Genomic DNA, 16,375 nt, shown 5'->3' on the forward strand with positions numbered 1-16,375 from the left:
AAATGCCGGTTTGAAGTACACTTTGGGCACACGTCTTTCCTTCAAAGTCTCTGCTGTGTGTTGGGGCCGCATTACCATCTTGAATGTGCATTATTTTTTCTTGATAACTGATTCGCTGTGTCATCCATTATCCCTTACATAAACAATGGCTGATGATAATAATGAAATCAGTGTGTGCTTTCAATCATTACACCACGGAGAACAAAACATAGTTTTTAATATGAGGAAGTTCAGCCTTCGCTTCTGATGTCTGCCATCTCTTACAGTAATACTTTATATTGCCTAGTTATTGTAGAAAAAGACCAAAAAGCATATCACAGTATGAATTGGATCATTTCCTCCAAAGATGTAATTGTCATTGACATGTGAGATCCGTGGTAAACATCTAAACAAGACAAATTCAAACACTGAACTATTTCTCAATTTCCATTGAAATAGACGTACAGTAAGCAGCTGGACTTCTTCACCATACTGTATATCCAATACAGTACTCTCTCTAAATGAATTTGGGTTGAAAGTTAGAAAAATAATCCACTTTCCACACCATCCTTTATGAGAACACTATTTGACAATTTGTGGAATATTTTTTAACTTGGTCAGCATCATAAAACCTAGGTCTTCATTCTTTGTGTCAGCCAATAATTGATATTTAATGTGATGATTATGTTTTATTGTTACTTTTTCAGTGTGAAAGTGTGGAGTTGAATGATCGTTATGAATCGTGTGAACGGAATGTTGTCTCTAATGTTCAAATCTTTGCTCTAAACTACGGGTGCTATCCCATCCCTCCACAGATCATCGAGAGCCTCACCAAAAGCTTCCGACAGGTTATCAAAAAGGTCTGGGAGTTTGAGCTGAAGTGCCAGGACAGCCAGCACCAGTGTGAGTCCACCAGAGAGGGCCAACCACCAGCCCGGCATCGGAGAAGGGTTCAGTCTGGGTACCGGCCTCGTCCTCATGGGTTGGGTCACCCGGTCCCACTGGGTACAGATGGCCTGCCGGGCCCCTTTCCATTGACCCGGCCCAAACAGCCGGAACTGGTACGGTGTGCATGGACCCAGCAGAACTTTCAAAGACAGACTGGGATCCCAGAAGAGCAGGGAGAGGAGGTTGGGTCTCGCGCCCACTTCCTGTGCCAGATGATCCAGGTAAGGAATGTACTGCACCTGGACTGTAGCGTGGTTGGGGTAACTACAGAGGAGAGGTAAACAAGAATCAACATAATATGCAGTATTATGAGGATTATTATGAGAAGTATTTCAGGGACGGTGGTAGCATAGTGGCAGCATGTAGCAGCCAGAAAGGTTTTGGCCTTGAGCAAGGCGCTTAGTTGCTCCAAGAGCAATGGCCTTTGTAGTACAATGGATATCTGTCCATAAGTCACTTTGGATAAAAGTGTCTGCTATGTAAAAAATGTAAAATGTGTAAAAAAATGAAAAATGTATTTCCGACATTCCTATTCCTATATGTCTGTTATCTACCTTTCAGTGTATCTCTGCTTCTCAGCATCAATGATCTCATTCATTTTCTTCTCAGAGGGAAGTTGGCTTAACCCTTGAAGAAATTGAAATGTGAAGTCACAAAGCATACTCACACAGACACATAAAGTACAGTGTACACTTTTATCTCTCTTGTTCCTGTTATGTTATCTATATACCGTATATTTATATAACACAATATATTGATAATCAATGACAGTTTACAAAAGCACTGTACAAATGAACAAACAAACAAATCATTTGGGTGTGCTTTATGGTGAAGTCTTGCTTGTGTTTCCTTTATGCTGTGTAGTCTTGCTTGTTTGTGCAATATGTTTGGTGGACAATAAAGACTTCTATTTTACCCGCGATGGCTCTGGTGGCCCAGCGAGCCTGCAGCTCCATGCATGGCATGATTGGCCCAGATGTCTGAACGAGCCCCAGCAGAGCCAGCGTGGGGCGCTCTAGTGAAGGGGGAAACATCTGCTTGTACAGGCGGATCTCTCCCTGGGGGCCGGTGACTAGAGACGGCGGCAGAAAGGAAAACGTCGGGCTGTATCCTGTGCAGAAAACAACTGCGTCGATGTTCTCCTCTACTGACTGGTCCTCGAACACCACGGACGACCCGCGGAACTCCAGCATGTTGGGCTTCATGGCCAAGGCTCCGTAAAGGATCCGCCCTGGAAGATCATCGTTTATTATGGGACGCCTGTCGAAGAACCTGCAGGGGTGTAAAAGGGGTGTATTTGTAAAGGCCAGCAGGAGTGTGTTTGTGCCTTACTTGACTGACGTTCTTTAGTATCAGAACTAAATATGTGCAACCTCTTTTGACTTTATCAGAAAATATGGAGAGAGATATAGGTGCTGGTCATAAAATTAGAATATCAAAAAGTTGATTTATTTCAGTAATTCCATTAAAAAAAAGTGAAACTCGTACATACATTCATTCCACACGGACAGATATATTTCAAGTGTTTATTGCTTTTAATTTAGATGATTATATAAGTACTCAGTGCTGAACATGCAGCTCATACTTTCCATGTTCATAATTTTCAGTTGGCCAACATTTCTAAAAAAACTTTTTTGTTTGTTCATATATTCATTTTTTTGAGATACTGTATTTGGGATTTTCATTAGTTGTCAGTAATAATTATCAAAATGTAAAGAAATAAACATTTTAAATAAATCCGTCTGTGTGTAATGAATGAATATAATTACAAGTTTCACTTTTTGAATGGAATTACTGACAAAAATCAACTTTTTGATGATATTCTTATTACATGACCAGCATGAGCATGTCTCAAAATGATGTACATGTAAATATAAATCACGTTTCTAGGCCAAGTATACTTCCGTATACTGTACAAGGAATTTGCTCTCTGTATTTATCCCATCCGTGCATTAGTAACTAACTGAAGTACTAACTAAATAGTGTACTGTAACTTTCCCCATATCAAACTACAACTCCGATACTGAGCACAATTGCAGATAGGCTGGTCTTCTACAGTATGTTACCTGTGCTTTGGCTGCAGACTGTACAGGCTGTGGTCATATTTGCTGTTGACCCTTCTCTCAGTAACCCAGTTTAGCAGCGCCTTTGGCAGTAGCCTTTGCATCAGGAGGCTCCAGCGGTTGATCATCACCATGTCCAGGGGAAGGCCATTATCCGACATCCGTCCCAAAATCCACCCACCTTTTCTCGTACTCAGGAAAGTCTGCGAAAACAGTTAGTAGATGGTAAAGATTTTGTGTAGATTTACGGGCAACCAGAGACCATGTGGGAAACGAGGCTTCTCACTATAACATGTAATTCCTTAGATCTACGTTGTGTTTTCTATGTCCATAAATCAATAAATCAATCGATCAAAAAATCATCCCCTTAGAATGACAAGGTTCTATCTGACATTTTCGTCAAAATTTTGTTATTGACATATTCTTATTCTGTGACAATTTAGAAAGTGAGGTGAAGTATTCTTGTAGTTGTATGCATGTTTGGACATTATATCTAAAGAGGTTTGTTCTGCATATCAGTAACTCTACAGTATGCAATACTTAAACTTTCAAGCTCAATATCTCAGAACTTCTCAGAACGTAGATAAAACCCTATAATTCCGAAGAGACGAAATGCCATAGGGATCCAAAGTGAGCTGTTTATTTCCATTGCTTATGCTCAGAGTTATGTATGAGTTTATGTGTAATGTGTGACATTTTTAGGACAGGTGTGAGCAGGATGTAAGAGGTGAGGAGAGGAACGTTTCAGGGCATCATGCCTTCTCTGCGGCTCTGCTAATTTCCACAGCTATGTCACATCCAGAATTCCCAATGCCAACAATCACGACCCTTTTCCCACGGAATGGTTCTGGGTCCTTGTATTCCCAACTGTGATAATATTTCCCTGGGAATGTCTTTGCTCCTGAAAAACATGGGATAACCTCAAGCATTAGTTGATAGTCACAAAGAGTTTAATTGTTTCCATTTCATTATATGATGGCATATTCCACAACGGCACAATCAGTGTATCAAAGCAATTTACATATCATGCTTGTTAACTTTTGATAAATAGACAAAATGAGCGTCTTTTTATCCAGATTATGGTAGATTTTTATTTCATTTTAAACTGTTCCTCCATCTCTGAGGCTCCTGTATTACTGATCTCCAGTGTTGGGGAGTAACGCATTACATGTAATTGAGTTACGTAATTTAATTACAAAATAATATATTAACAGTAATATATTACAGTTACTGTAGAAAAAAATGTAATTCAATTACAATTATATTCAATTATTATTCAAATATCATTATATTATCCTCACAAAAAATGTGATGCTAATTCATGTATTGAATGCCCTTGCTGCCTTGTGCGCTTGTACAGAACTGCTCGGCAGCCTGTAGACCAAGGCCAAAATCTTCGCATGGATTTGGGGACTATAAATATCATTCAAAAATCGGAAAAGTAATCAAAAAGTAATCAAAAGTAATTAGTTACGTAACTCAGAAAAAGTAATTCAAATAGTTACACTACTATTACATTTTAAACAGAGTAACTTGTAACTGTAACACATTACATTTCTAAAGTAACCTTCCCAACACTGCTGATCTCAGACAGACAGCTCCTTTGAAGAGGTTCAGACGTAAAACACTTACTGTACAGCGCGTTTTGAAATACAGTACCATCCGTACCTTTGATCTTCTCCATTGGGGTCACTGGGTGTGTGTAGTGCCCCGAACTCACAAGCACGCCATCAAAGATGTGTCTCTCCTCCTGACCGTCCCTGTTCTCAGTAACAACTTCCCACTGACCTGAACGGGAGAAGTCAGGCCTCTGTCTCACACTGCGTACTGTGGTCTACACACACACACACACACACACACACACACACACACACACACACACACCACACCACACCACACCACACCACACCACAGATATACTTCAGATATACTTTGTTTTTTTGTGCCATTCAAACATTTAAAGTCGTCAAATAAATACATCGAAATGAATGGAGATTTTGTTAACCAAATAGGTATTAATTACAGATGCTAATTTAAATCTGTTCTTAAAACAACAAACAAATCGATGGACGGTTGGCACCTGGAACTGAACATATTTCAGGAGATCAAAGTGTTGTGCATAGAGCCGGTAGTACTGGAGCAGCTGGGCATTGTGCAGGTAGTTGGGGTAGTCGGCAGGCATGGGGAAATCACTGAAGCACATGATCTCCTTAGAGGTGTTGGACACCAGAGAACGGTAGATGCTGGAGTGCTCAGGCTCGGGGCTCTCCTGCAGGCCCACATGCGTTTGGCATTAACCAGTGATAAACATTAAAGCAACATGGTTAGCTTGTCACCTGAAATTCACTTCCACACAGTGGAAACTGCAGTACCTTATACGAGATGCTTTCATACCAATGAAATCTTAAGCAAAACTGTTGGTTATGTTGGTGTAATTCTAGTGTTAGGCATTCTGTCAGAATGAAGGTTTTCTGTGCATTTGTGTATGTGTACAGTATATTATCTTTTTCTGTGCATTTGTGTTTGTGTATATTACGCCTGTTTTACTCTTAGTTTATCCACCCAGTCGGGGGAGTTTCCACGACAGGAAATAGACTGACAAGGTCTCTGTCGGATCCGCCTCATAATGACAATTTTCAAGAGCTTGTACAGGGTGAGAACCCCAATGACAATATCTTCCAATGACCCTCCATGCATCCCCTTACCTTAAACCTCCACAGTCCTCCGATGTCATCGGTGCTCTCGAAGCACACGGGCTCCTGCCCCTCATCCAGACAGCACTTGATGGACACAAGGCCCCCACTTCCAGCTCCGATCACAGCCACCCGTTTGACCATGCTGAAAGTCTGTATAGAGAGAAAAGATAGCTACTAAGTACATGTATGAAGCAGAGAAAGTTAGAGTTCAGTTTGTGTGTGTGTGTGTCACTGTATTGCAATAAATGATATCAAATAAAACAATGTCTTGTCGTATGTAAAACAATGTGCTGTAAAATCTTGTAAAATCAGACGCGTTGCTGTGTGTGTATCACCTCGATATGTTTCTTATGTTCCTAACTCATAAGTATCTCTTATCTGTAAATTTCTAGATTTAGATTTATGATTGAATGGAAGACACCTGTGCTTACCCCCAGGTGTGACTCTTTATCTACAAGTGTGCAGAGGATCAGCCCTTCTCACTTACACCAAAGAGGGTTAAAGTGGAGCGATTAGTAATCAAGGATCTTTGCCTATACATCTACTTCATATTGGAGTTGGAACATGAGGTCATATGAGGCCCTCCTTTGTTAGTAACCTAGCTTAGCTTGTTTCCCTGTTTTAGTTAGAGATACGGGGTGAGTCTTTATGGTGAAACTGATCTCCCTTGATGCGCATCACTGAAAAAATAAAGCCTGTTTCCTGATTGACCACCATCCTGACTGTGTCTCCAGATATCTGCAGTGCATGCTAGATTATTTAAAATCTAAAAAATTGACATATAGCATTTGGATGCTAGATACATCTTATCAAGTGTTATACAGGCCTTTGTAAGGCCTTGTAAGTGAATTTACTTGGCCTGTTTTGTCAAAACTGAAATTGATTTAAATTCAAGCAGGAAATTCTAATCAAAACATTCCTCAGATGTACTGCAGATTTTCCTAGGAGTAAGGTGCGCTGCTTGTCACCTGTCAGTTCTGACGTCCGTGTTGAGAGTAGATTGGTTCCTGAGAATTCCTGTTTCCTGGTGGAGGCTGACGGCTGTTGTTGTGCAGGTGTGTTGCAGGCCCTCACGTAGGGACTGGAGTGAACCTGTTGCATAAAACACTGCTGGCGATCAGATTCAGGTGAACTTTGAACTCTGTGCTGTCTGGGGTGGATCTAACAGGACGAGAGGGACTTGTTAAAGTAGGTCAGGAGGTGTTGTGGACGTGCAGATAAAGAGATTAATACTTTACTTATATGTGAGCACAGCTTTCCTGCCATGCATGCATGTATCAAGGGGAAGGTGTTAGTATCTTGTTAGGCTTTCCAAAAATGGCAAGAAATGACTGAGTATGTTAAACATTCACTCATACAGAATGTACAGAAATGTGATCATGCAAAGAAAAATATAAATAAAGTTGTGCACCACGTATTCAATTTCTTTTTTTTCATGGTGTATTCACTGTGCATGCATAGCCTACTCAGAGAGAGTCCACATGTTCACTTACACTGAGCTGAAGTGGTGGTCCTAGGAGAAGAAGTTGTGATTAGTCTCTTACAAAACAGGAAGAGATCCTCCCCTGGATCATGTGAAGACGTGTGCTGACATGTTGGTTTTACAGCGGCTGATTCAGAGCCAGTGTTTTGTTTTTGTAAGTCCTATCATATGCACTGCTGCTAATACAGGGCTGAACCCAAACCAGTGGACTAAGGTGGGGCAAGCAAGGCAATATGAGACAGTGGGTGGAGTAAACAATGAAGGGGCTGGGGTTATCTATGGCCATGTTAACCCCTGAGTTTCGTAATGGGTTATATAACCAATGCTGTTAAATGCATTTGGGCCTACACGTGGCTTATAGGCTACTGATAAGTAGGCCTATATATTAAGGGAGAAATCCAGCCAATGAGTTAACCGGCTAGCAGCTAAGGGCAATGGGCATGTACTAAACAAGAACCCTGTTCATGTTGCACAGCACTTGTCATGACATGTTGAGTCTGCTAGGAGGCATAAAGGTACAGTTTAGTTTAGTACAAGCCAAGCTCACTGCTCCGGGTTAGTGCACTCATTTCACTGTGTGCTGTGTGTGTGCACTAATATGATGGATGGGATGAATGCAGAGAACAAATTCCTTTAATACACAAGAATAATATTTGTCCATAGGAACCTGATTTATTTACTTTGGCTGCTTTAGACGCTAGTTAGCTAACACGCGTCAGAGAGCACCGATTTGTTTTGATGACAGTATAGCCTATTCCGTGAACATGATCAACTGAGCTCTGTGTTAAAATTGGCCGGATCCTTTCAAATATAATACACGTACACTGATGGAAAAGTCTAAGTATATTTACTTGTACTTATAGCCAGAGACTGATCTTTGAGAGCCTGCATGATAGATTCTCATTAAGCTCTTAGCTGCAGATATACTTTAAGTATACTATCATAGACAGGAAAAATTGGGGCTAGAAATATGCGTCAGCAGTGGGCGGCAGTGGCTCAGGTGGTAGAGGAGTCGCCCAGAAACTGCAAGGGTGCAATCTCGTGCCCATCTCCTACTGACATAACACTTAACCCCAAAAGTGCTCCCAGAGCTGACGCCCTGCATGGCAACCTACACCACTGGGTGTGTGTGATACAAATAGTCAATAAGAAATTTAAATGCAGTGTATTAGTAAACAATACACCTAAAAGTTCACTTGTAGTGCACCTGAAATGTACTACTTTTACACATTAAAAAAGAATAATGTAAACTGTAATTAACTAAAAGGTGTGCTAGAATATTATTATATTCACTAGGCTAATTTATAGTTCTCAGTATTTATGAGTTTACTATTATAAACTGAAAGTGAAAGACTGACGTATAAACATATATACGTCAGACTTTATATAAAGTATAAACACAGTACATCTACAAGTTTACCACAAGTATTTGTGCTAATAAACGTACTACCTAAAGTAAACTTGGGAATTATACTTCAACTGCACTTCAGTTCACTTGATAGAATTAACTTTAAATATAGCTTTTTTTTGTTAAGGGTTGTTTTATTTGTCACAACACAATTTCATAATTTAGATATTAAAATCATGTTCTGTGATCAATATGGTTCAAATTGTACATGAATTGGGGAGCTTTGCCAATGACTTTCTTCTTCCAAATGCATACATTTCACATTGCATTTGGAGGCCTCTTACGTAAGTACTGGAAAATGGCAAGGCAATATTATCCCTAGAACAAAGTTGGTTATTCACAATACACTGATTTACTCTGTCCAGCTATAACGTAGCAATTTGTTTCAGGCTAGTAGTGTTGCATTGTGTTGTTCTTTTTCTGTTTCATTCATGGCTGTGGGCTCAGATCTTCTGGGGAGTGACCATTGAGATGAGGTTGTTGAGCATTGCAGGAGGGTGCATCTGGAAGTAGTACGCTGCTGAGGCTCCAGCCAAGCTGACCAGGCTCAGGTTGAACAAGCGGGCAGCCAGGCTTGTCTGGATGGTGTCATCCACGGGCCTGGTCTTCAGGGGCTGGAACATGCGCTCGAACTGGGTGAAGATGGCCTGGCGGGCTCCGAACCACTTCCCTGGGCCCATTATGCGGTACTGGTACGAGCTGACTGGACCCCACAGAACCTTCTTGAACAGCGAGTAGTCGGTGAAGAAGAGCCAGGGCAGACTGGGTCTCACGCCGATCTCTCCAGCAATGTCGTCCATGTAGGAAACAAAGTCCACCTGAAGTGGGGATTGCTTCGAGCAGATGTAGCTGAAGTGGACGACAGAATTGAAACGTGAGTGCGAGTAGTTGTTTTTATTATACTATATAACTTTATATTAATTATAATTTTATTCTGTATTTGAATGGAATAGTCAGGTGCGAGAGGTGCACTATACTTTTTGTCGATGTCCTTTGTGTCTTTTTCAACTTCTTTCATCATCACCTCAGGACTGGGAAGCTTATTTAGCCCTTTAGAAAATAATATTTATAAAAAATCATAAAGTGAACCCCAGTGAACCCTTTAAGATTTTAAAACATTGAGCAAAGTAATAACTGCTTTGTTTAACAAGAGTGCAATTCTCTGTACTGATCACAAGATGGCACTGAAGTGAAAATACCCTCACAGGGCAGCTGCAGACATCCATGCCAAAGACCACTCATGCCAAAGACCACTGCCAAACGGCCATGTTGCAATGCACCACGGGCACTTAACGGGCATCTACCTGTATCTATTTCAGGCAGAACTGTGTATATGTGCAAAACTTCACAACACCAACCTCGCTCCAGTGGCGAGACCACTGACAATCACAACACATGATTGGTACAGTGTACCGTAATTTCCCGACTATTAGCCGCGGCTTATACATTGATTTTGCTAAATTTCTTCAGCTATGAGGTTAATACAGGGGAGTAGTTGATATGGTGTTAGTATGGTTTTGTTTCTTTTAACTTGCATAAAACACTGTCCTGCGGCTTATACACAATGAAATCACTGTATTCACAAGCCATTTGGCCGTGGAAGGGGCGGCATATGTGTAGACAACGGCCATATTGCCATTCCAAACTAAGCCTATGCATTTCTAATGGGGGGTGCTTTGAGTCCTGTCTCTGCTCATTAGAGGGTCTCTGGCCTGTCATGTGAGGAGCATCACGATCAGAGCCAGACAGACAGAGCGGTAGATAAAACAGAGTGGCGACACTCCCATAGACCTCCATAGGAAAAAATGGCAGCGCTTTTTGCAGGCTATTTCCTCGTTATGGGACTTTTGGAACTATTCACAGCCAATCTCTTGGTCAGTAGTTAATGAGTCTTCCAGCATCTAGAAGTACATCCCACCCTCCTGCAATTCAGCCATTCAGCGCAGGTTTTTTTGGAACTTTTGATCGCATGGCGGCGACATCAAAGCATGTCGCAACTCTCTCTCTCTATGGCTCTGCAGACAGAGCTCTTCCACTGGTCTCGGACTGTCTCCCTTCCGCCGTACCTTTAAAGACCCGTGTGACCCAGCGAGACTGCATCTCAGCCTGGGGCATGATGGCTCCCAGGGCATGGATGAAGCCAACCACAGCCAGGGTAGGATGCTCCAGGCTGGGCGGGAACACATGCTTGTACAGGCCTATCCGGTGGCCGGACTTCTTCTTGATTGATGCCGGCAGAAAGGGGAAGTCGTAGCTGTAGCCGGTAGCAAACACGATCACGTCCACCTGGTTGAGACCGAGAGAGGCAAAGAGACCAGAACATGAATATTACATTCATATGCTTTTGCATTCATATTCACTCTAGGCTACTAGACTCTGGCGAAGACGTGGCAGAACGTTGAAACGTTAGTCCCTTATGTTGGCACATTAAAATAATAAATCTGAAGATTTGACATCTGTTTTGCTCCGGCGAACTCCTCTCTCTCATTCATATAATGTTGATCACTCATTAGATTCATGCATTTATTGGTGACATGGCAGAGAGCAGTTGATTTTTTAAGGCAAGCAACATGAATTTCATCAACAACAAATAATATCATAGCAGAAGCATAGAAGTGTAAAAAGTTTATTTAAAAAAAAGTCTAATTTACATTCACATAATATATAACAATAAAATAAGACATGCTCACCTTCTCGACCTCAGTGCCATCCTCAAACACCACAGTGGAGCCTCGGACCTCCCTCACATTGGGCTTGACCACCACCGACCCGCCCAGGATCCTCAAGGGCAGGTCGTCATTGATAACAGGGATCTGGCTGAACAGTCTGATGAAATGACAAATAATTAAACAAATAATTCAAAGAGAAATTATGACCGGATTCATATTCTTTGTGTTTGTGTGTGTTGCACACTTGTATTTATACATTTTGCCCCATTTCAGTAGTGAGTATTTAAAAGTTTAGCTTAAGGTGTGAGGGCATTAACGTTGGCAGGCAATTCATTATTATTATTTTTTTGCAATGTTACTTCACAGTTCATTATGAGTATGTTTTGTGTCAGCGTTTTGACAGACAAGGAAGTACAATGAAGTAGACTCAAGGACACAGCAAGGTTACAGCAGCAGTGTCATACAGTGGAAAGACTCCAGTCAGTCTATCATACCATACAATGAGACAATTCTCAATTCTCACTTTGGACAAAGGCGTCTGCCAAATAGCCATAACCATAACCATAACCATATTAAGTCCTCCATCTACAGAGAACTGATTTCTAGTCCTGGCCCTTGTGCTCGTTCGTACAGTACCTGTGTTTTGGCTTCAGCGCATACATGGTGTGGTCATACATGAAGTTCAGCTTCTTCTCGCCAAACCAGTTCAGGAACCTCATGGGCATGATCTGGAAGAGGATGTGGACAAAACGGGTGTTGTACTTCATGTCCACGGGCAGTCCGTTGTCGGACACCTGCCGGATCACCCAGGCCCCTCGACGGGTGCTGATATACACCTGACGCACAAACAGATGGAAAAGGCCGAAATTCGTTAGAACAAAGCTAGTGGTACTTCATAGGAGAACCATCACATACTGATAGAGGAGCGCTTCCTGGACTCAAAAGTTTGCTTAAGTTTGAGGTGCTCTTTGGATGGGATACTGAATGCCAAAAAACAAAGAAACTCCAAGGCACTCTTGGTTGAAAAAGTTAAGAAGGCATGTAGCCGAAACGCGTTGAAGTTTTTAGAAGGTTAATATGACCAAGCCACAACAATAAAGGCTTTTAAACTTTTACAATCGAGAGTGCCTTGGAGTTTCTTTGTTTTTTTTTATTATTTAGGTGCCATTGGTCACAGCTCATACATGACATACCACAACATGATTACAATTTTACATTAATGACAGTGTCAATAATCCTCTCTATATGGTCACATAATATATTTTACGAGTAATGCTAAGTATTACTTATATTAATACAAATTAAATAATTATTAATTAGAACTATTATTAATATATTTAATATTTAATAAGCATAACTATGATAAATTATTATTTCATAATTATAAGTTCACCTCTTCAGCCACTCGGCTGGACTCCACTGCAATATCTCCCCCAGAATTCCCGATCCCGATCACCACAATCCTCTTCCCTGCAAGATCCTCTGGACCTTTGTAGTCCCAGCTATGGAAGTACTTCCCTTCAAAGGACTCAATACCTGCAAAGCAAAGGAATGCTTGTTGTTAGTAAAACATATTTACTCTAATACATAGAAGCTTAAATTATGATCCAACACATTTTTTTCGATTGGTTTGCTGTGAAAACCATACTGAGATATACTTGTTTTTGGCAATGACTCATTTTAATCAATTATTCCCAGAAAGATCCATACAGTATTAGCGGCACAATCAATTTCTCATCTATCTATTGACTCCAAACCAAACCAAACAAACTTGGGTCTGTCAAGGGCATCGATTACAGCCCATAAGTGGGTCAGACAGTCAGTCAGGTGGGGAAGAAAGAAACAGCAGACCTCTGCTCACCTGGGAAGTCATGCAGGGGAATGTGGGGGTAGGTGTAGTGGCCGGAGCAGACCATCACCGCATCAAAGACGTGTCTCTCCTCCTGACCGTCCCTGCTCTCGGTCAACAACTCCCACTGACCTGAGCTCGAGAAGTCAGACCTCTGCTTCACACTCTTTACTGAGGTCTAAACACACACACACACACACACACACACAGAGAGAGAGAGAGAGAGAGAGAGAGATTGGTTATTCTGTTACAATGCTTAATTCATTATTTAGTACTATTAAGCTAAGTTTGCAGTTAACTATTTCAACTTAAGTGAACTTCACGCAGATTCCCCCCAAATGCTTTGTGACAAAACAGTATAACCTGTGCTTACCTGGAAGCGAATGCGCTGGAGGAGCTTGAAGTGCTCGGCATAGAGGCGGAAGTATTTCAGGATTTTGGAATGGTGCATGTAGTTGGGGTAGTCGGCGGGGATGGGGAAGTCGCTGTAGCACATCATCTCCTTGGAGATGTTTATGGTCAGGGAGCGGTAGATGCTCGCTCTGTTAGGCTCAGACACTTCCTGTGGGAACCAGTTGTGTGTTCATTTAGTACCGTCAATAGTATTTTAAAACATCACTATCCAAAATTGTGCCATGTTTTTTTTTCTTCTTTTTTTTAAATCAGGCAGCTAGTTTTGGATTCATCTGAAAATGCAAAATTAATCTTGTGGGTATATGGTCATACAGATAAACACTCCAGCCTTCTCGGATAAGCACTCAATGAGCATGTCAGCAAACTTCAAGCAATGCCAAAGAGCTATTTAGATATATTACATGATTAATCTTATAGATCAGGAAGAATAAACGTGAGGGTCATAAGTATTTGAACACATGCTAAAGTTAACTAAAAAGAGGAATATAAAATCATATTTTGGAAATTGATCTTAATGCATTAAATAAAACATGAGGAAACATCCAGCCTTTAAAGACACAAATTGTCTTTGTAAATGAATAATGTATTGTAAATAAATAAATGTTTTTCTTTCAAATACAGGGGTCATTGTATTGGAATCCCAAGGTTAAATTCCCATAGAGGCAGGTAGTAGGAGGATTGAGCATCGAGGATCGAGGAGAGTGTTTGAGAGCCACCCTGTGCATCCTGATAAAGTTCCCTTGGCCTTTGGGATTAAAATAGCCCCACATCACCACATACCCTTTAACCAGCTAAAAGGCTGACTGAAAAAAAAAAAAAAAAAATCCTCATTTTTTAAAATTAAGATCAATTTCCAGAAGATGATTTTGCATTCCTCTTTTTGGTCAACTTAAGCATGGGTTCAAATACTTATGACCCTCACTGTATTTCACTTGCCTTGAACTTCCACAGTCCCCCCATGTCATCGCTGCTCTCGAAGCAGGTAGGCTCCAGCCCTTCGTCCAGGCAGCTCTTGATGCAGGCCAGCCCAGAGGGACCTGCCCCGATCACGGCTACTCTGCGCACCATGCTGTCTGCAGGGAGAGCCGCCTCTAGTCAGTCAGACGGTCTGGGGCACTAGTCTACGCCTACACATAGGATATGTAAGCTTTAAAATCGTTAAATAGTCACTGTGGCACCACAGGAGGAAGAAGAGTCAAATTTAACACCTGATTTAACTGGTAACAGATATGACAGATTAGAATATGGTGATAGTTTAGCTGCTCTGTTGCTGGAGGTCTGATGCAAGTTTAAGGGGATTCAGCCGTATATGTACTTGAGCTGATTTCATTACCTTGCACTTTTTTTGACCCGCTTATCTAGTGTCCAGCCAGACATGTTTTGCAAGCTGCTATGTCAGATGAAGATGACCATTCAACACATACAGTATTGTTGGACTATGCTCTAATCACTTCTGGTCAGATTGTTGTTTTTCTGCATGACCAAATACTTTCTACTTGCAAGTACATGAACTGCTTCACCTCAGCTAACTCTCCTACTAATACATACTTAGTATTACTTAGTATATACTTTATTATTTATTTGCATGGCTCCGGTCAAATTAACCCTTCAAACATGCCTTTTATCAGTCATTTTTTTGTATGTCTTAAATATATCTATATAAACATGTCAATAAATATACATATCAAGTTTAAATGTCTTGTCATTTTGTGATCAATTAACTACAACAGGATAGGGTGCAAAGATTTTTGTTGCACAAAATTGCAATTGATTATTACAATTTAATTTGAGAAGGATATCTAAGACACAATGTCATGACATAAAAGATGTTGTATATGAAGCCACTGGTCATATTTCAATTAAGTGCATCATGATCATATGACTGAAATAACAAAATTATGTTTCCCAGAATATTAAACCACTACATTCAATTGAACATCTGCCTACAGTGAATACGTGCCCTATTCAAGATAGTTTCGTACAGACGAGGATGCTGACATACCTTCCAGTTAGGGGTAATGCTGGTCTCAGCCAAAGAGGAAGAGCTCCTCCTCAGGCTGGGTTTTATACCATGCCAGGCTGCAACATATTCTTAATCATTTCCCAAGAAGGCATGTCTGATCAAACCATTTGATGTCACCAAGATCACATGGCTTACCATGGAGTAAAGGGTAACTACTTTTGGCTCAAAGAAGGTGGAGTACTCACCTTAAGCTAAGGCACCTGAGGATGGGTAGTTTTCCATTATCAAGCCATAGTTGAAGTTCACTAAAGGTGTCAGTTGCAATCAGGGGCGGACTGGGACAAAAAATCGGCCCTGACATTTTGGACCAGACCGGCCCACCTTATTCGCTATAACGCAAACATATACAATATGCATATTTGTGCAGAATCCCACCTTTTGATTGTGATTGCATTATGTTGATAAAAATATAGCATACCAAAGTGAGACACAAGGTCTAGTCACAGGGTTTATTTTGGCTGTATGGAGAGGGGCAGTAGAGCACATATTATACAAGGTTGTAAAGTAGGAATACTGTATACTTTAGTGTCAAAGTGACCTACTAATGACAAATGTATTATAATAAGGAATAGGCTTTGGGACATAATGCAGAGCATTAAACATCATATTGGAATATTGGGCATATTGCTTTATTCTACTTTCTCTGAATTGAGAGAAAATGGAATTGATCATTCAGTTTAATATTCTCATATGTGGTTTAATGTCTGCATTAGGCCCATATTCCAATGTGTGATTTAAAGCTTTGTCTTTGAGGGGAGTTCTGACAATACTTAGCCCAATGACCCATTTGACCACATTGGTGACAAGCTCCTTTCTTACCCTTCCCTTTATGCCTACCCTGGG

At 40.9% G+C, this 16,375-nt stretch overlaps 2 protein-coding genes across 6 annotated transcripts in view; both read right to left on the bottom strand.

Annotated features, from left to right (window-relative positions):
• Positions 1-200: 200 nt before the first annotated feature.
• The window catches only part of LOC134101728 (dimethylaniline monooxygenase [N-oxide-forming] 2-like), a 290,189-nt gene continuing 274,014 nt past the window's right edge, over positions 201-16,375 (bottom strand). The window contains exons 1-10 of one of the 3 annotated variants that reach the window (XM_062555488.1): positions 7,180-7,509; positions 6,655-6,778; positions 5,696-5,836; positions 5,071-5,259; positions 4,659-4,824; positions 3,749-3,891; positions 2,994-3,193; positions 1,844-2,199; positions 1,482-1,554; positions 201-1,191 (exon numbers count right to left, since the gene is read on the bottom strand). In XM_062555488.1, the coding sequence (XP_062411472.1) occupies positions 762-1,191; positions 1,482-1,554; positions 1,844-2,199; positions 2,994-3,193; positions 3,749-3,891; positions 4,659-4,824; positions 5,071-5,259; positions 5,696-5,827 (1,689 nt within the window). In that variant the 5' untranslated portion in view covers positions 5,828-5,836; positions 6,655-6,778; positions 7,180-7,509 and the 3' untranslated portion in view covers positions 201-761. Of the gene's footprint in view, positions 1,192-1,481; positions 1,555-1,843; positions 2,200-2,993; positions 3,194-3,748; positions 3,892-4,658; positions 4,825-5,070; positions 5,260-5,695; positions 5,837-6,654; positions 6,794-7,179; positions 7,510-16,375 lie in introns of those variants that run through there. The other 2 variants (XM_062555489.1, XM_062555490.1) reach the window with 2 other exon arrangements.
• Positions 8,791-15,629, bottom strand: LOC134101729 (flavin-containing monooxygenase 5-like). 3 transcript variants are annotated; one of them, XM_062555493.1, is made up of 10 exons: positions 15,512-15,629; positions 14,446-14,582; positions 13,469-13,657; positions 13,108-13,273; positions 12,640-12,782; positions 11,883-12,082; positions 11,268-11,403; positions 10,644-10,863; positions 9,555-9,627; positions 8,791-9,426 (listed from the first exon to the last, which is right to left on the bottom strand). In XM_062555493.1, exons 2-10 carry the CDS (start codon positions 14,575-14,577, stop codon positions 9,021-9,023), a joined length of 1,665 nt encoding a protein of 554 aa, XP_062411477.1. In that variant the 5' UTR covers positions 14,578-14,582; positions 15,512-15,629; the 3' UTR covers positions 8,791-9,020. The 3 variants fall into 3 exon arrangements, with proteins under 3 accessions (XP_062411477.1, XP_062411475.1, XP_062411476.1); XM_062555491.1 differs by having other exon boundaries at positions 14,446-14,636; positions 15,512-15,611; XM_062555492.1 differs by having other exon boundaries at positions 13,469-13,653; positions 14,442-14,636; positions 15,512-15,611.

The sequence above is a fragment of the Sardina pilchardus genome, chromosome 15 (assembly GCF_963854185.1).
Source record: "Sardina pilchardus chromosome 15, fSarPil1.1, whole genome shotgun sequence".
NCBI lineage: Eukaryota > Metazoa > Chordata > Actinopteri > Clupeiformes > Clupeidae > Sardina > Sardina pilchardus.

Excerpts from the sequence above, each read along its gene's own strand:
- LOC134101729 (XM_062555493.1), bottom strand. The coding sequence starts at position 14,577 with ATGGTGCGCAGAGTAGCCGTGATCGGGGCAGGTCCCTCTGGGCTGGCC. Across the intron at positions 13,274-13,468 it reads TCCAGCGCATTCGCTTCCAG|ACCTCAGTAAAGAGTGTGAA; the intron begins GTAAGCACAGGT and ends GTGTGTGTTTAG. Across the intron at positions 10,864-11,267 it reads ATGGCACTGAGGTCGAGAAG|GTGGACGTGATCGTGTTTGC; the intron begins GTGAGCATGTCT and ends GGTCTCAACCAG.